Source organism: Erpetoichthys calabaricus, chromosome 2 (genome assembly GCF_900747795.2).
Source record: "Erpetoichthys calabaricus chromosome 2, fErpCal1.3, whole genome shotgun sequence".
Lineage (NCBI taxonomy): Eukaryota > Metazoa > Chordata > Cladistia > Polypteriformes > Polypteridae > Erpetoichthys > Erpetoichthys calabaricus.
Window position 1 is genome coordinate 44,798,540 of NC_041395.2, and position 20,642 is coordinate 44,819,181.

General features: G+C 42.7%; 1 protein-coding gene across 1 annotated transcript in view; it reads right to left on the reverse strand.

Annotated features, from left to right (window-relative positions):
• Window positions 1-20,642, reverse strand: part of zfhx2 (zinc finger homeobox 2) — a 225,565-nt gene that overhangs the window by 104,891 nt on the left and 100,032 nt on the right. The window contains exon 6 of the mRNA XM_028793130.2: window positions 11,142-11,342. Coding sequence (XP_028648963.2) covers window positions 11,142-11,342 — 201 coding nt within the window. The remainder of the gene's footprint in view (window positions 1-11,141; window positions 11,343-20,642) is intronic.

The window sequence follows — 20,642 nt, forward strand, 5'->3', positions numbered from 1 at the left end:
CACTACCCATAGCTCATGACCATAGGTGAGGGTAGGAACATAGATCGACTGACCGATGCCACGACAGACCGATGCAGAGCCCGCATTACTGCGGATGCCGCACTGATCCGCCTGTCGATCTCGCGCTCCATTCTTCCCTCACTCGTGAACAAGACCCCGAGATACTTGAACTCCTCCACTTGGGGCAGGATCTCGCTACCAACCCTGAGAGGGCACTCCACCCTTTTCCGGCTGAGGACCATGGTCTCGGATTTGGAGGTGCTGATTCTCATCCCAGCCGCTTCACACTCGGCTGCGAACCGATCCAGAGAGAGCTGAAGATCACGGCCTGATGAAGCAAACAGGACAACATCATCTGCAAAAAAGCAGTGACCCAATCCTGAGCACACCAAACCGGACCCCCTCAACACCCTGGCTGCGCCTAGAAATTCTGTCCATAAAAGTTATGAACAGAATCGGTGACAAAGGGCAGCCCTGGCGGAGTCCAACTCTCACTGGAAACGGGTTCGACTTACTGCCGGCAATGCGGACCAAGCTCTGGCAACGATCGTACAGGGACCGAACAGCCCTTATCAGGGGGGCCGGTACCCCATACTCTCGGAGTACCCCCCACAGGATTCCCCGAGGGACACGGTCGAATGCCTTTTCCAAGTCCACAAAACACATGTAGACTGGTTGGGCAAACTCCCATGCACCCTCCAGGACCCTGCTAGGGGTATAGAGCTGGTCCACTGTTCCACGACCAGGACGAAAACCACACTGTTCCTCCTGAATCCGAGGCTCGACTATCCGACGGACCCTCCTCTCCAGAACCCCCGAATAGACTTTTCCAGGGAGGCTGAGGAGTGTGATCCCTCTGTAGTTGGAACACACTCTCCGGTCCCCCTTCTTAAAGAGGGGGACCACCACCCCAGTCTGCCAATCCAGAGGCACTGTCCCTGATGTCCATGCGATGTTGCAGAGGCGTGTCAGCCAAGACAGTCCTACAACATCCAGAGCCTTGAGGAACTGCGGGCGTATCTCATCCACCCCCGGGGCCCTGCCACCAAGGAGTTTTTTGACCACCACAGTGACCTCAGTCCCAGAGATGGGGGAGCCCACCTCTGAGTCCCCAGGCTCTGCTTCCTCATTGGAAGGCATGTTAATGGGATTGAGGAGGTCTTCGAAGTACTCCCCCCACCGACCCACAACGTCCCGAGTCGAGGTCAGCAGCGCACCACCTCCACCATACACAGTGTTGACACTGCACTGCTTCCCCTTCCTGAGACGCTGGATGGTGGACCAGAATCTCCTCGAAGCCGTCTGAAAGTCGTTCTCCATGGCCTCCCCAAACTCCTCCCACGCCCGAGTTTTTGCCTCAGCAACCACCAAAGCCGCATTCCGCTTGGCCTGCCGGTACCTATCAGCTGCCTCCAGGGTCCCACAGGACAAAAGGGTCCTGTAGGACTCTTTCTTTAGCTTGACGGCATCCTTCACCGCCGGTGTCCACCAACGGGTTCGGGGATTGCCGCCACGACAGGCACCGACCACCTTACGGCCACAGCTCCGGTCAGCTGCCTCAACAATAGAGGCACGGAACATGGCCCATTCGGACTCAATGTCCCCCGCCTCCCTCGGGATGTGGTTGAAGTTCTGCCGGAGGTGGGAGTTGAAGCTACTTCTGACAGGGGGCTCAGCCAGACGTTCCCAGCAGACCCTCACAACGCGTTTGGGCCTACCACGCCTGACCGGCATCCTCCCCCACCATCGAAGCCTACTCACCACCAGGTGGTGATCAGTTGACAGCTCCGCCCCTCTCTTCACCCGAGTGTCCAAGACATGTGGCCGCAAGTCCGACGACACGACCACAAAGTCGATCATCGAACTGAGGCCTAGGGTGTCCTGGTGCCAAGTGCACATATGAACACCCCTATGCTTGAACATGGTGTTCGTTATGGACAATCCGTGACGAGCACAGAAGTCCAATAACAAAACACCGCTCGGGTTCAGATCGGGGGGGCCATTCCTCCCAATCACGCCCTTCCAGGTCTCACTGTCATTGCCCACGTGAGCATTGAAGTCTCCCAGCATTACGAGGGAGTCCCCAGAAGGTATGCCCTCTAGCACACCCTCCAGGGACTCCAAAAAGGGTGGGTACTCCGAACTGCTGTTCGGTGCATACGCACAAACAACAGTTAGGACCCGTCCCCCCACCCGAAGGCGAATGGAGGCTACCCTCTCGTCCACCGGGGTAAACCCCAATGTACAGGCTCCAAGTTGGGGGGCAATAAGTATACCCACACCTGCTCGGCGCCTCTCACCGGGGGCAACTCCAGAGTGGTACAGAGTCCAGCCCCTCTCAAGGAGATTGGTTCCAGAGTCCAAGCTGTGCGTCGAGGTGAGTCCGACTATATCTAGCCGGAACTTCTCAACTTCGCGCACTAGCTCAGACTCCTTCCCCTTCAGAGAGGTGACATTCCACGTCCCAAGAGCCAGCTTCTGTAGCCGAGTATCGGACCGCCAAGGTCCCCGCCTTCGGCCACCACCCAACTCACACTGCACCCGACCTCCTTGGCCCCTCCCATAGGTGGTGAGCCCATGGGAAGGGGGACCCACGTTGCCTCTTCGGGCTGTGCCCGGCCGAGCCCCATGGGTGCAGGCCCGGCCACCAGGCGCTCGCCATCGAGCCCCACCTCCAGGCCTGGCTCCAGAGTGGGGCCCCGGTGACCCGCGTCCGGGCAAGGGAAAACGCCGTCCAAAATTGTTTTTCTTCATAGGAGGTTTGTTTAACCGCTCTTTGTCTCATCCCTCACCTAGGACCAGTTTGCCTTGGGTGGCCCTACCAGGGGCATAAAGCCCCGGACAACAGAGCTCCTAGGATCATTGGGACACGCAAACCCCTCCACCACGATAAGGTGGCGGTTAAAGGAGGGGTCTGTCCAATATTGCACAAAGATATCAGAAGAAATAAAAGAATTATAAAATTCAACTGAGGAAACTTCAAGTTGTGTGACAAAAGCACCAGTATGTCCACAGCATCTGGCTTCAGAGCAGTGCAGTTACAACACTTTATTCCGGTGCTGAAAGCCCAATCAGAAATGCTGGTGGAGGCAGGGATGTACAGGAACTTTTTTCGCAAGTTTACCAAATATGGAGAAATGTACTTCTTGTGTTTTCCACCACTCCACCTCAGGTACCATCAAGTACAGTGGTGTGAAAAACTATTTGCCCCCTTCCTGATTTCTTATTCTTTTGCATGTTTGTCACACAAAATGTTTCTGATCATCAAACACATTTAACCATTAGTCAAATATAACACAAGTAAACACAAAATGCAGTTTGTAAATGGTGGTTTTTATTATTTAGGGAGAAAAAAAAATCCAAACCTACATGGCCCTGTGTGAAAAAGTAATTGCCCCCTGAACCTAATAACTGGTTGGGCCACCCTTAGCAGCAATAACTGCAATCAAGCGTTTGCGATAACTTGCAATGAGTCTGTTACAGCGCTCTGGAGGAATTTTGGCCCACTCATCTTTGCAAAATTGTTGTAATTCAGCTTTATTTGAGGGTTTTCTAGCATGAACCGCCTTTTTAAGGTCATGCCATAGCATCTCAATTGGATTCAGGTCAGGACTTTGACTAGGCCACTCCAAAGTCTTCATTTTGTTTTTCTTCAGCCATTCAGAGGTGGATTTGCTGGTGTGTTTTGGGTCATTGTCCTGTTGCAGCACCCAAGATCGCTTCAGCTTGAGTTGACGAACAGATGGCCGGACATTCTCCTTCAGGATTTTTTGGTAGACAGTAGAATTCATGGTTCCATCTATCACAGCAAGCCTTCCAGGTCCTGAAGCAGCAAAACAACCCCAGACCATCACACTACCACCACCATATTTTACTGTTGGTATGATGTTCTTTTTCTGAAATGCTGTGTTCCTTTTACGCCAGATGTAACGGGACATTTGCCTTCCAAAAAGTTCAACTTTTGTCTCATCAGTCCACAAGGTATTTTCCCAAAAGTCTTGGCAATCATTGAGATGTTTCTTAGCAAAATTGAGACGAGCCCTAATGTTCTTTTTGCTTAACAGTGGTTTGCGTCTTGGAAATCTGCCATGCAGGCCGTTTTTGCCCAGTCTCTTTCTTATGGTGGAGTCGTGAACACTGACCTTAATTGAGGCAAGTGAGGCCTGCAGTTCTTTAGACGTTGTCCTGGGGTCTTTTGTGACCTCTCGGATGAGTCGTCTCTGCGCTCTTGGGGTAATTTTGGTCGGCCGGCCACTCCTGGGAAGGTTCACCACTGTTCCATGTTTTTGCCATTTGTGGATAATGGCTCTCACTGTGGTTCGCTGGAGTCCCAAAGCTTTAGAAATAGCTTTATAACCTTTACCAGACTAATAGATATCAATTACTTCTGTTCTCATTTGTTCCTGAATTTCTTTGGATCTTGGCATGATGTCTAGCTTTTGAGGTGCTTTTGGTCTACTTCTCTGTGTCAGGCAGCTCCTATTTAAGTGATTTCTTGATTGAAACAGGTGTGGCAGTAATCAGGCCTGGGGGTGGCTACGGAAATTGAACTCAGGTGTGATACACCACAGTTAGGTTATTTTTTAACAAGGGGGCAATTACTTTTTCACACAGGGCCATGTAGGTTTGGATTTTTTTTCTCCCTAAATAATAAAAACCATCATTTAAAAACTGCATTTTGTGTTTACTTGTGTTATATTTGAATAATGGTTAAATGTGTTTGATGATCAGAAACATTTTGTGTGACAAACATGCAAAAGAATAAGAAATCAGGAAGGGGGCAAATAGTTTTTCACACCACTGTAGCTCTTGATCTCTTTTTCAATGGCAGTGTGCACAGACTCGCCTTCTCTGAATTCCTGTGTTTTTTTTTTTTAAATAGCTGCCAAAACACATGTTTTTTCTCACCCAACCGTGGTTGGTTCAGATGAATACATCGGTTTGAATAAAAATGGTTGGAATTTACGGGCAGGCACAGTGTCTCCCTTCATCATTGCTTTAACATTGTTGTCATTATTGTACATACTTTATACACAGGTTGAGCAGGATTGGGGCGAGGAGTGGGCATCTATGCAAGTGTTTTAAGTAAAGAAACAAAAAAAAGTGCTTTGGAACCTAGGACCCCAAACTAAGACGTCTTGCGGAAAAAAACATGGCCGATAGGCATATGCTCCTTATAGAAATACAAATAATCCATTCAAACTAATTATGTAATTCATTTGAATTGATTTTTTTTTTGCATGGCACCTACAGGGCTCTGTACTTCTAGTGCTCTGACCATGCAACACCTATAAAGTCGCTTTGCACACGCACAGCAGTCTACCCTGTTAGATTACACGAGGCACTGAATGCATGGACTCAAGGTGTGTTTTTGATTATTTGTTGCAAAGTGAGTGACATACTCAGTAACTTCAGCTCACACATCGTTAAAACATCAATTAAGATTTTATCGTAGACGATACACACAGCACACTCCCACTTAGCAAGTGCCACAATGACAGTTCAACACAAAAGGAGTGGGAAATAAAAGTACTGAATTAAAAAAAGACATCTAAATAAAACAAGATGGTGCACTAGCATTGGTGTCTTGCTATTACTCTTAAAGTAATTTCAAAACTAATAGGTAAAGCTCTGTTCGAGTTGCTGCTAATGTGAAAGTTCACACTGTTTACTGGGCGATTCCAATTGGGTTAAGCAGACTGAAGCTCTCTATCTGTATTTTATTTTAACACTCCATTTCAGCAATTTAAGTATCTGCCACGTGAAAATGCTGGTAACCAGACACTTACACTCTCACTCACTCAGTCTGCAATGCATCCTTGATTCAACAAAAAAAGAACTCCTAGATATTCATTTTGTTTCCCCAACAAATCCCTGTGAAATTGAGAGGTAATTCTGTAAAGCCGACATAAACTGGGCCTGACTCGACTTGACATGGGCTCGCACAAACCAGGACACTGTAATATTATTTCAAAATCTCAACAGCTTGCCCAGCCTGTCTTATTCATCACTGCTCCCAAAATTCATGTTTATGCACTAATAATCTGTTTTTCACACACCACAAGAGGTACTGAACGTCTTAAGTCAGTGGGACATAATTAAGAAATGCAATTACTAAGTACAGACTTTTAAGCCTAAACTGTGATGCGCTCAAGTGATGATTCATCAGAAGCCTTACAGACGCAGGAAGGTTAACTGGCTAGATTTCTAATAAGTTGTACAGGAAGTAATCAAGGTTGCAAAAGCAAAAAATTGGATGTACTGCTTTTAAAACAAAACACACAATGCTGTTGAAAATACCAAATGGCCATTAACCTTCTTCAGCTGGAACTGCATGCCTTCACCTCTCACCTACTGACACAGAGGGCAAGGCAACGGCAAGCACCAAGCAATGAGAATATGCAAAGAAAATCATTCAAGTGCATGAATATTCTCTCAGTCCAAGACATTCAGTGTTCAGTAAATCATTTTATTTAGTTTCTGCAATACTGTAATGGACAAAGCAGATAATTGATAGATCTTGAAATTTGAAATTATATTGTTCAAGAAAAGACTTGTTAGGATTTATCAGCTTTCCCTTTTAACAAGAGGGCTGCCATATCACACTCTCATGTGCCTCCACCATACAGCTACAGTGGATAAAAAGGACTGTGACACCATCAAGGAGTAGCACTCTTAACAAAGCTTTCTAATTAAACAAGCGCCTAGCCAGAATTATGAAAATTAATGTGTAAAAGAAATCAATTAAGACAGACTAAGAGAATTAAACCTGTTTTATCTTGAGCAGAGGAGTACTGTGTGGGAACTTAATCCGAGTCTTCAGAATCCCCAAAGGCATTGATAAAGGAATCGAGGAATCGCATACTCAAGGACACCAGTGGAAATTAAGGGGGGCTGCATTTAGGATTGCAGCCAGGAAACGTTCCTTCACTCAAAGAGTTTTAGGAATTTGGAACAAACTACCCAGACTTGTATTTGAAGAAGAAACCCTGAGAACCTTTAAGAAGTGTTTGGGCGAGATATTGGAACAGCATATCTATTAGCTAATAAATGAGCAACCTAATGGACTGAGTGGTCCCCGCTTGTTTGTCAGATTTCTTATGTTCTAAATTAGAACTTCTCACATTCAGGGCCAGCTTCTGCTCTGTGCCGAGTGCTGGTAGGAAACATTTGGGCCTCCAGTGACAATGAAAATGGATTGTGTGGGGTGTGAAAAAATGAAATACAGTTAACTGGATTGGGACGAGATGGTGAGCCAGTGGCCAGATGTTCTCCCTCACAGATTTAGGACTCTGGGTTTGAATCACACATCAGTCACTGTGTGGATCCCCATGTCTGCCGGGGTTTTTTCTTTGATTGTCTTCCCACATCTCAAAGTCACAACACATTTACAAGCCATGCAAGTGAGTGGGAACCGCTGATGAGCGGAACAATTCATGCAAAATTGAATTTATAGTAAACGTATTTTTGTCCATCCATCCATCCTCTTCCGCTTATCCGAGATCGGGTCGTGGGGGCAACAGCTTGTGCAGAGATGCCTAGACTTCTCTCTCCCTGGCCACTTCTACTAGCTCTTCCGGGGGAATCCCGAGGCATTCCCAAGCCAGCCGAAAGACGTAGTCGCTCCAGCGTGTCCTGGGTCTTCCCCAGGGCCTCCTCCCAGTTAGACATGCCCGGAACACCTCGCCAGGAAGGCATCCAGGAGGCATCCTGATCAGATGCCTGAGCCACCTCATCTGACTCCTCGATGTGGAGGAGCAGCGGCTCTACTCAGAGCTCCTCCTGGATGACCGAGCTTCTCACCCTAACTTTAAGGTAAAGCCCAGACACCCTACGGAGGAAACTCATTTCAGCCGCTTGTATTCGTGATCTCGTTCTTTTGGTCACTACCCACAGCTCATGACCATAGGTGAGGGAAGGAACGTAAATCGACCGGTAAATTGAGAGCTTTGCCTTACGGTTCAGCTCCTTTTTTCGCCACAACAGACCAATGCAGAGCCCGCATCACTATGGATGCCGCATCGATCCGCCTGTTGATCTCCCGCTCCATTCTTCCCTTACTTGTGAACAAGACCCCGAGATACTTGAACTCCTCCACTTGGGGCAGGATCTCGCTCCCAACCCTAAGAAGGCACTCCACCCTTTTCTGGCTGAGGACCATGGTCTCGGATTTGGAGGTGCCGATTCCCATTCCAGCCGCTTCACACTTGGCTGCAAACCAATCCAGAAAGAGCTAAAGATCAAGGCCTGATGAAGTAAACAGGACAACATCATCTGCAAAAAGCAGTGACCCAATCCTGAGCCCACCAAACCAGACCCCCTCAATGCCCTGGCTGCGCCTAGAAATTCTGTCCATAAAAGTTATGAACAGAATTGGTGACAAAGGGCATCCCTGGCGGAGTCCAACTCTCACCGGAAACGGTTTTGACTTACTGCTGGCAATGCGGACCAAGCTCTGACACTGGTTGTACAGGGACCAAACAGCCCTTATCAGGGGGGCCGGTACCCCATACTCTCGGAGCACCCCCCACAGGACTGTATTTTTGTCTTGAAAAAATTAGCAAAATAGATTGCAATTTGTTTCAAATGACATTCATACCATTGACAGTAGAGGAAAGTTATGGAGTATGGTGTGGAAGAGTTTATGTGTATTAATTCCAAGTGTGACTGCCTATCATTTAGTATTTACACAAAGATCTCTAGTGGTAGGGTACGTCTAGTGTTGAGTCACCAGAAATGTTCTGGTAGTACAATCCCAACTTTATCATCTGTAATGAACACAACCCTAAAGGTGCACTGGAGACAGAAAATAAACTTAAAGCTCCCTGGCACTTCAAAACTCTTCTGCAGGAGCCAAAACACTGGAAAGAGCAGTCGTTGGTAAGAGGCTGGTCAGCGGTGGGCATCAGGGAGATTGGGGGTTACTGCTAGTGAGGTTTTCCTGTGGAGAAAACACAATAATGTGCTAAATGGGGTGTTTTGATGTGTCTTTGTATGGAAAATATGCAGCACGTCACATTTATAAAACAAAAAAAAAGGCATAAATAGAATTGATGTGATTGATGTGCAACAGATTACATGCGTTATCCGGCTGCAGAAAAGAACAAAGGTAAACATGGAACTCTAAATGGACCTTTGAGGTGCACTAGTCCTTGTTTTACAAACCCAAAAAGAATTCTAAGCGAGTTCCATGTTTCGCAATTGTGAAATCGCCTACAAAACAATTTTCAGTGTCTGCTTCATGAAACTGTATTCGCATCAAAAACGGACTTGTTTGCTCATTACTACCAGTGACACATTCAAGTTTGGTTCTCTAAGAACATTTCTTGTCTAAGCTCCTTGTTGCACTACCTGTGCCACCATTTCATCTGTACATGAATGATTTTTAGGAAATTCCAGTTAATAATACTTCATGAACAGAGGGGTTCACTAAGTAGAAGGGTTTTTAGAACATTAGAACAATCTGAATGAGAACAGGCCATTCAGCCCAAAGCTTGCCAGTCCTATCCACTTAATTCTTCTAAAAAAACATCAAGTCAAGTTTTGAAATTTGCTAAAGTCCTATTTTCTACTGTACTACTTGGTAGTTTATTCCAAGTGTCTGTAGTTCTCTGTGTAAAGAAAAACTTCCTAATGTTTGTGTGAAATTTACCCCTTAACCCTTAAGTTTCGAAATGTGTCCCTGTGTTCTGAAAGAACTCATTTTAGAATAACAGTCTCAATCCACTGTACTAGTAGCCAAGGTTAGATCTACAAGTAGAAACAGCAGCCATCTTGATTTCCCAGTAAGCTTTAGCTGGCTGCCCATGTCCACAATGCACCTAAGGTTTGGTTTTGAGCATGATGGGGGTGTAGATTTTGATGTGTGTCATTTATGTTCTCTGCTTTTCATTTGTTAATTATGACTTAATACATTTGTAATTTGCCAACAGAAATGCTCGATTTATTTGTTTTTAATATTTAATGTCCTTACTTTTAGATATTGAAAACATAACAACAATGATAAAGTCATTTAAACTAATTGCAGCTTATGGTGGGCCATAGTCTATGCTAGCAGCATTACGCACACTAAGAAACTAACCCTGGACAGAACACCATGTGTAAAAAGAATTATTCTTGCTGAGTGCTGCACAGTTGCTTCACCATGTGCTGTAATCACATCCTGACAACATACAAATTTGCACTCCACTGCCTCCATCATAGGTGCCAGCAGCCGTGACCTGTGCTTCCATTACACCCACTATAACTGAATTCTTTTGTAACTTTCCACTTTAAGCATTGACTTGTCAGGTCAGTTGAAGATCAACTGCCACAGAATGAGCACAAGTTTAGTGATGTGGAGGTATCCTCCTCATCATATGTTCGTGTGCTACTAATAGCAAACTAATTATTGTGATGTTGTCTTACAGATGGACAGTTGCCAGCAAGATCACCTTCATGTCACATAGGCTTCTTTACCTGTGTAAGTACATCTTCCATGTCTTATATACTTGTGCCTTGCAGCACTGGAAAAGTAATGTAGGAGGCAACTCTGCCAGTTCACAGCCAGATAAAAGGAAGCCACATGGAATAAGTTGAGCTGAGCATTCTTTAATAAATTTGATCCTACATGGTTTCTAAGGGTTAAAAATGAACTACTAGCTCACCATTTCACCTTGAGCGAGCCATTTTTTCATACCTAGGCTCTTCATGTCTAATGAATATCAAATGTAAAACAGAAAGCTTTGGAAGTGCCATTTGAAACATATTTACAAGAAGGGACACGTTTAACCAAAACACATTGTGTGTGCTTCTGTATTTTACATAACATGTCAATGATGTCAACTGAACTTCTCACATTGTGCGTTCACCAATCTACACCTTAAACACTACACCTTTCAGTTTCCTAAAGAATTACTACATATTTTAAGAGTCAAGTGTTGCCAAGTCAAGGTGTGTGAATTACAATGCATTAAAAAGTTTTAGAGAGAAAAAACTGAAGAAAATTAACTCAACCTTGCAATGCTTAACCATTTTCTTGATGCAGTTTATTTTGAGAAAAGAACACAATTTTACAATAAATATATCAGAAATGAACAATAAAGCAAGGAAAGTTTCCATAAAATTTCTTAGAAAAAAAAAGTAAACTTGTCGCCACTTACCGCCTGAACTAGCCGAGCGAGACATGACTGTATGACGCTGTGCTGGTTCTGTAAGTGCTCAATTAGTCCCTGTTGTTCATTCATGTCAACCTGGCAAAGAGGGCATCGCCACAGACCCTGCACAGCATGCTGGGAGGCCAAATGTTCCTGGACCTGATCAGAGCTGAGGCTGGAAAATCCGCAGAGTGGGCAACAGAATTCCTACAGAAAAAGAGAGAGACCCAGTTTGAATTGTTTTAACCTGAGCATAATAGACATGACTGACATAAACAGGAATACTGCAAAGATCACAAAATATATTTACATTTATTTCCTTAGCGGACACTTTAATCCAAAGCAACTTACAAAAGATGTCAATACAATCGAGTAAACTGGGGACTGTTTGGGAGCAAGTGCTACAGGACATGGTTACAGAAGTGAACACCACAAGTGAAGAGCTCAGAATAAAAGCAGCTAGTTACAATTACTAGACTACAAAGACCAAACAACATTGATGGAGTCAGCAGTTTGAACGGAGATGGGCAGCTTGTTCCACGAGATAGGAGTAGAGGTGGCATCATCAGATGCCGTTCATCAACAGGCCTAAGTGGCCAGGAAGAATTATAGGACCTCACAAGTGTCTCCATATATCCTCCTCTACAGGCAAACATCTAGGATTTGAATTTAATATATGCCATGACCTGGAGCCAATGTAATGATTTGAAAAGGCAAGTGACATGTGCCCACCTCGGCTGGTTGAACACCAGAAGTTCTGTTACATTTTGAATCATCTGCAGTGGCTTGGTGGCACAGGAGAGCAGCAGAGAGTCACAGTAGTCCAGACATGACAAGACAAAAGCCTGGACCGGGAGTTGTGCTACATACTCTGCCAGATATGGTCTGATCGCGCGAATGTTGTATAGAGTGAATCTGCAAGGCCGAGAGATCGTAGCAAGTAAAATGTAACACTGGACATCATTTCTGCATATTTCTGAATGTATTGTTATTTGCATTGTTAAAAGACGTTTTTTTTAACTCCAACAGCTGCTTCATGCTCCGCTAGTAACTTTAGCAGCCAGCCTAAGAGTAGTACCAATTCAGAGGCAGCCACTGATGTAAATATTAAGGTAGAAAATTTAAATTGTAAACTGGGAGTGGCAGCTGACAAAGTAACCCCAGGAAAACATGTCATGAAATCATCCATTGTGGTTTCACCCTTGAAAACTCCAATAGTTTGCTGGTTTAAAAGGCAATGCCATAAGGCTGAGAGAAAATAGAGGAAGAGTAAATAAACTGTACACTACGAAATTCTGAAGGACCATATGGATCAATACAACATAGTGGTGTGGCACTATAGTGGTATTTCTCTAGACTCGTAAATGAAAATTCACGTAATCTAAGAGTATTATTTCCTACTATCGATCATCTGTTAAACCCAGTTCCCACAACAGAACTTACTAAAGACGTCAAATGACAATTGCGTTGTTTCTGCAGTATTTTTTTTAAGGAAAACATAAATAAGAAGTAATATAATGAAAACAGCTAAATTAAGCCTTGCAGAATCACTGCCTTTTTATTGCAATCAGTTAAATACCTTTGCTTTAATAAATGTGTCTGAATTGCAGAAAACAAGTACTTAGCTTAAGTCCTCCACCTGTGTGCTTATCCGTCAAGACTCTTTAAAGAAGTCTCAGAGGTCTTAAATGACAGGGTCCTGGATACTATTAACTGCTCCTTCCATACTGGTATCTTTCCATCTTCTTTAAAGGCTGCGTTAGTTAAACCTTTGCTTAAAAAGTACAATTTACACTACTCTGATATGAACAATTTCAGACCAATCTCCAACCTGTCTTTTTTCAGCAAAATTATAGAAAGGCTGGTGACTACTTAAACCAAAGTTTCAGTCAGGTTTGAGATCCAACTGTAGCACTGAAAGTGCCTTAATTAAAATTGTTATCAATATGCCAGCCTCATCCCTGTTCTTATCCTCTTAGATGTGAGTGCAGCTTTTGACACCACAGATCACAGCATTCTAATGAATCGCCTTGGCGTGCGGGTTGGCCTTTCTGAAAATGTAATCAAATGAATGATTCAACAGACAAAGCTCTGGTTTAAATCATATTTTTTTGGTAGAAAATATATTGTAAGTTATGGATCCTCTATATCAGTAATTCACAAAACTGAATATTGTATATTACAGGGGGTCCATTCTTGGCCCACTGATATTTCCACTTTATATGCTCCCTTTAGGTCATATCATTTCAAAGAATATGGTGAATTATCAGTTATGCTGATGATACACAGCTTTATTTGTCTAGAGCACCAGATAACAAGAGATGCTCTTAGCCCTCTTATTCAGTGTCTTACTAACATCACCAAATGGATGAGATTCAATTTCCTTAAGTTAAATAAGGAAACATTTTAATTATTGGCAGCAACAAGAAAAAATAGGACTTTAGAAATAATCATGTTCACTTTTACTGAAGTAGAAAATCTCAGTGGTTTAATTTTTCAGAATGACATTTCACATCGCATATTAATCTTATTACAAGGACTACTTTCTTTCATTTATACGTGATTTGTACTGACATGTCAGAATTCTAAAAAGTGAATTCATGTGTTGTTTTATCTGGCTAGATCACTATAATACACTTCTTTCAGCATTACCTAAAAAAGCATAAATTAATTTCCGCTATATCAAAAAGCAGCAACAAGAACCTTAACCAAGAAAAAAGCTAAGCCTATTTCACCTGTTTCAGCCCCATTACTCCGGCCGGTAATACCCTTCTGGACTGAATTTAAAATACTGCTGATCGTATATACGGCTGTTAACAATCTCGCTCCTGTCTATATTTTAGAGTGTCTCTCAATCTGTGTTCCAACTTGCAATCTGAGATCCTCCAAAAATGGTCTGCTCAATATACCAAGAGCCAGGCATAAAAGAACTGGTGGGGGGGTGTTCAGCACTTATGCCCCTAGATTGTGGAATGCTCTACCAATATGGACACGCCAGTCTGGCTCTGTGGAAATCTTTAACAAAAAAACTTCTGAAAACCCATTTTTTCATTTGGCCTTTGCTTAGTCTGTCATACATGCAGGCTTTAATAGGTTAAACTTCGTAGTCCAATATTTTGTCTTAGTTTCATTTTGTCAGTGACAAATCCATTTCATTTTTTTCTGTTTCTCTATGGTGGCGCATTGTGCCAAGGCTCCCAGTCCGTGAAGATGGAGGCCATACACCCACCCCTGTATAGCTAGACACAGGCTTCACTGAAAGGACCTTCTCTTTAATGGTAACCTTCTAATGTCTTATATTCTTACTGCACTGTTATTTTATTATTTTGCTTATGTTATTATGTTATAATATGTTATGATTAGAACTACTCTACAAAAAACAAAAATGAACATCATGAGTACATTTTTACTGTACTAGGTGGAATGCTCAGTGGGGTCTGTTTGGTCTTTTGACCTTGGACCCCCTGCAGATTTAGTTTCAGCTGGAGTTTTTTTTTTTAATGTCCTCCTAGCCATCTGACTTTATCATGAGCCTCATCTTTACAGACTTAAACAATTCCAATCTACTAATTATATAACTATTTTATGTAAGTCCAAACTGATTGATTTTCTTTGTTGTTTATTCATTATTATTCTTACCTAGTTTTAATTTGTTTTTCTTTTCTTAAATCTATTTCTTTGATTTTGCAAAGCACCTTGAGCTACATTATGTGTATGAAAATGTGCTATAAAAATTAACGTTGTTAAACTCATTCTTCCACTTTCTTAGAATTATAACAATACACCTCCTAGGAATTCGGAGCCACTGAGTAAGATAACAATCCTGGATGGTAAAGTGAGTTTCATGGCACCATTAAACACACACACACTTATACGTGGGTCAGTGTGTCTTTGGACTGTAGGAGGACACCAGAGTTACTGGAGTGCACAACACACGCCAGCCTGGAATCACAAGTAGGTCTGAATGGCAGTGACATGGCAGCAGTTTCCATGCTGACAACTTTTAACACAAGAAAATTACATATTAAACAAATAAATAATCCAAATATCCAAACAGACTGAACACACATTTCAGGTGGTTAAACCACTGTGTCCAGTAGGATGCACAAAACCCAGAGAAGACATTTTACAATTCCTAAAGAAAAAATACAAATAAACAGAGATCGAGAGAATTCACTAAGGTACAGTATCTTTTCAGGCCTACCACTAGCAGGGTTCACAGGTCAGGAGGTCCTCATCTCACCCACATTATTTAGAAGGGACGTACTTGGGCCATTTTCAGTATGCAGAAGTAATGGTAGCATAGGTGGGTTGCTTAAAAATTCATAGAAGTACCGCCATGTACGTGCGAGGACCAGGGACCAGCTCACCCTTGAGTTAATAAGCAGAATAAAGAAACAAAGAAATGGGGGGGTCATCTAACCCAAGATGTAAATTCCCAACATAATGAAAATGAAAACTGCTTACAGACAAGGAGCTTGGAGATGTTAGGCTTATGCCAGGGAGACAGAATGTCAGCAAAGCAGATAAGGAAAAAAGATGAGGCAAGGAGGTAAAAGATTTGCTGGGGGTTTCCTTGTCTTCTTAGAGAGTCCAGGCTGGGGGGGCTATCAAAAGGCAGGGCCTGCTAAAGCCCATTGCGGCACTTCTTGTATGATTGTGGGCTATACAAAAATAAATTGTATTGTATTATATTGTCTCTGCATCTAAGTGCTCAAACACACAGGCTGTTGGGTGATTTTCAAGCTGTTTCTTTTTGATTATTACCTTGACAATCTGGTAACCATACTGAGGACTGCTTCACACACCTCTGCTGACCAAAGCAGTTTAAGACCTGATTCTGCTGTTCTAAACAGATAAGAAGCCTACTTTTTCTGTTTATGCCAGTTGCTGTCCATTTGGAAGAGAAAACCCCCCCATTCAAAAGTCCTCTGGTTTGTATCATTCAGTGCATTTTCATGTTAATTAGTGCAAAGTGAGGTGATGGTTTACTACTTCCTTTCCATCTATGGCTTATTAACTTTCCACAGAACCAAATTACTTTCCGGTGGCTCAGGCTAATCCAGCGTCATTATATCAAATTACAACCAAGACTTAACACAAGTATAAGTGCTTTAGCAGTGCACTGCTGTTAACGGAGGTACTTGTGAAGCAAAGTTCAAAATCACAAGGGAGATACCAAGATGTCTCTCCTTCTCTACAATGGTAGGCTCTGAGATCTTCTCTGCTTGTGTTGTTTTTTTTAAAACGGTCTGCTTTAATTTATTAAGAGCAAGTAAATCAAGGGTGACATGTTATCAAGTGCGCCTCCCATGACTATCTGACAAAAATCAAAGGAACTCAACTCTTCTAATGTGGGACAGCAGATAATACGAGGTATGTAAAATAATATCCTCATATTTGTTGTCTAATTCACAGTCATGTGGGGCAGGGCCTACCCCTGAAGCACTGAGCTATTGCAGGCGCACCAGTCAACCTAACGCACAACTCCAGGGATAACCACAGAGGGGAGAATTTGCAGACTCCACGCTGACAGCTAGAAACTGTGCAGCACAAACCCAAGCCACTAGATTAATGGGGCAGCTGCAATAGACCATCAGTAATGAGCAAACCAGCTGAGTTTCAATTTGCAAAATTATTGTCATGTGATTTTACAATTGTGAAATGCAAAACTCAGTAAAAAGAGGTTTTTAAAAGTTTTTTGAGAAGGAAAGCAAGGAATACTACTCTGCTTCTGCATGACGCAGGTAATCGGTAGCACACCAGTAAAACTCTTCTACTGTATGGCTGTCAGTCACATCACCACAAAGGAGCGCAGTGCGTTTTTTAAATATTGCGTATTTTCCATATGAAGACACACCAAAATGCACCATCATACACACCACTGTACTTTTCCTGGAGGAAATCTTGCTACACAAATAGTCTGGTGTTTGCCAATGTCCAGCAACTGCACCTTTTTCTGTCTTATGGTTCCTCCAAATGAGGCTGAGGATATTTCAAGTGTAGTGGAGAAAGCCCTGAGTATCTTCTTTGTCTGCAATAAATCTTTAGGATTACAATAAGCAAGAATGGCACCTCGATTGTACATCTAGATTAATCCATACACACATCTAACACCTCAACAAAATGTCTGCTGTTGCTTTGAAATATATTTGGCAACAAGAACATGGGGACACTGTTGGAAACTTGTTAAAGGTAGATTTTGTACAAATGCTAGAAAGTTTTCCTCACGCAAAAGGCCATAGACGCATGGAATAAATAACCAAGTGTAGTGTGGTCGATATTAGAACTTAAAGAACATTCAGTTCTCGACTTGATGTTATTTTGGATAATTTAGATGAATAGGACAGACGAGCTTGTTGGGTAGAATGGACTGTTCTCACCACAACTGTTCTGATATTGATGTTCTTTGCACCTCAACAAGTCTGGATGTTGGCCCTAGATATGCATTGCTATGATAAACACATCCTAAGGTTTGTCAGGTAAGGAAGACAGAAGTTTCCAGGTAAGGTTGTTATACTAACTAATCATCATGCCAGAGAGTGGTGAAATGTAGCGTGTTGATTAGCATATGAAACTAAGAATTTCACTGTAGTCTGTACATATGACCCTATATAAATCTGCAACATGAAATTATAGGTAATTTTTGTTCTCACTAAAGAACTTTGTTTAAACACTAAAATGACAGGCAGACACAAGTCTCTGCATTGGTGTATCCTGACAAGGACTGGCATTCATTCTGTTGCAGTTTCTCACCTTGCGCTTGATGCTACCAGGATCCACCTCTTTCAGCAGCTGTTGGACCCAAAACCATTGACAACATGATCGGGATGAGCCGGGCAAATGAGCCAGCAAGGGCTGGTGCACAGCATTAAGTGCTTTATTCCAGAAAATTCAAATATGGTTTTCAAAATCCCACAGTGCACAAATAGTATAGGGCTAATCCAGAAATAAAGCATTGATCCAATAAAAGCAAGGTGAGAGGTTAAAAAGTCAAGTAAATGATCAGTAAATAATCCTTAAAATGAAGTTAAAACCAAAGGCACACCTCCTCCTCTACTAAAATCACGAGCCCCAATGCTTCTTTCTAAAATCTAGCATCTCCTCTTCTTGCAAGAAGAGATGCCCTGCCAACAGGTGCAGTCATTCATTAAACTTTGCTCAGGTCCCCATCACCAGTCCTTTGGCATCCATGGGGCATTGCACAGAGGAGCATGCACATTTCCCACTTGTCAGTCCTTCAGTGTCTGTGGGAGACACCGCACAATGAGCTGCCCCTCTTTCTAGGTATCGCTCAATAGGAGCACTCTCTCTCAGCCCTATGCACTGTCTCTCCCAACCACTTGCCTCCATCTGTGAAACATGGGCTTTTCCATTCCTGCCTCTCTCTTCTCTCTTAACCTCCGTTCATATTTTTTGTTCTACCTCTCCGATTCGGTTTCTTTTAATCTGTATCCTGGTGAAAGGTGCCAGAATGATCAACTCCGAGGTGTTACTGAAACACTTGACTGACCAGTTGCGTCTGCATGTGAATGCGTGATCAGCCAAGTACCCCAATCACGCTTGGCGCAGCTTGTGCATGATTTCATCTGCTCCCACCTGGACTTTGCACCGACGGAATTATTTATTTAATTTTAAAAAGCACAGTGCTACAAACCTCTCTCATCTCACAATCTTCTTTGTCCTCCTTCACCTGAACAGAATTAGGTGGGTTCAGATAATCATGGTAACTAATGTCACATTTTTGTAAATCAACAGGCAATTTTATTTTATTAATTTTCACTTAGATAATTGTTATTTTACTTAAAATATTTTACTTTAAACAAAGAATAAGTGCCTGCTCCATAACATCCAGATGGGTTTGAAGATGAATTAATCTTATTCTAAATAAAGGGCAAGCACAGTAACTATCATTTCTGCCTTTCACATTAATGAACTCCAGATTTCCAAAACTTGGAAAAAGATCAGATTACAGTAATGGACTGGCACGTCTTTAATTGTCACCTCTTTTAATGACTAGTTTCTCTTGTGATTTTTAGTTTTTATAGGCTACCATTTGGAGTCAACTAATTTTTATTCAAGCATCTATCTTAAAAATGAATGGTAAAACTGCACTCTTAAAATTTCCTAAATGTATATAGTCAATGTGGAATTTTGGGTAGTACCAGCCAGATCTACATGGGGGTCATTTGTGAATAGCTATCTTACAGAATACAAAAACATTCCGGGTTTGCCAAATATTTTTCTGGAAATTCACAGGCTTAGACAAACCTTTTTCCTAGCTGCCCATGATGCTTTGCAAGGCCAGCATGACACCACAGAGCTGTTGCAGCCCCCATTCCCCCTGGTATATAATACTAATTCTAGTAGTGAGCTAAAACTTAGCAGAAAACTTAAAAATTTCAGCACAAAATGTGCACACAGAAGAATCTAGAAATGTGCAGGTGTATGTATGTCTTAAAGGTAATGTCTTTTAATATGAACTGGTATGTGACCTGTTTGTAATACTGAGTGTACATCTTTAATAATATTACCCACAATCCACTGCAGATGATGCAAAAAGAAAGGAGAAAAGAATGCATGCGCTTTAGATTGTACTCATACTATGCATGTTTGTTCCGTGCCTTACCCAAGCACGATTGTCTCCCCTCCCTACTACCCCGCTGGCCTGCACTCACAATCACTTAACATTCTGGGCCAGGCACAATTTCTTCATCACCATGCAACTTCGTGTAAAGCCAAAACAAGATCCAAACATGGAGTGACAGCATGCATCTCAAACTTATTTTATTTATCTTGTGGTTGTTTTGGAGTTGTGTAGTGCAGGATAACACTCTGCCCCTTACAGATGTATTGAGTGTGCAGCGCAGCATTTTGCTGTTAATCATGCTGCACGCACGAGAAGATTTTCGCAGAGACAAATGATGTTAAGGGAGGAATCTGAAGTTTTTCTTGCCAACTACAATTCACGTTCATCAGTAAGGTGAGAATAAATAGCCGTTTTTATAACTCAAATGGTATGGAATGAAATGAGAACTGCACTATCTGACTTGACGCATCATTGACTTCATGTCTGTTTTCCATGCTCGGGCACGTTTAGCGATCACACTTTCCGAAATCCTAATTAACTGTGCCTGGGCAAACTACTTCCAAGCGGGCCAGGACACGGCACAGAGTGATCACACTAGTCAATTGAACTAGACTTTTGCAGAACAAATGTTCTAAGGCATGGAAGAAATTGGTAGTGTGAGTACACCCTTAGTGTTGCACATATATAGTACCAGTGGCAGTGAACAAGCAAATGCATCAAGGGAAAAAAAAAAAATCAAACCGTACTTTGTGGTTCAAGAGACGTGAGTACATTCTATTGAATCTGTGGGAAATAAGCCTCAGTGAATTCATACTTCCTGTCTGCAAGAAAATGGACTATTCTGATAGTTAATTCTGTTCATTTTTTCTCACGGAGACAATAATTCTTCCAGCATAGTTGGCAAACTTTTCCTCAGC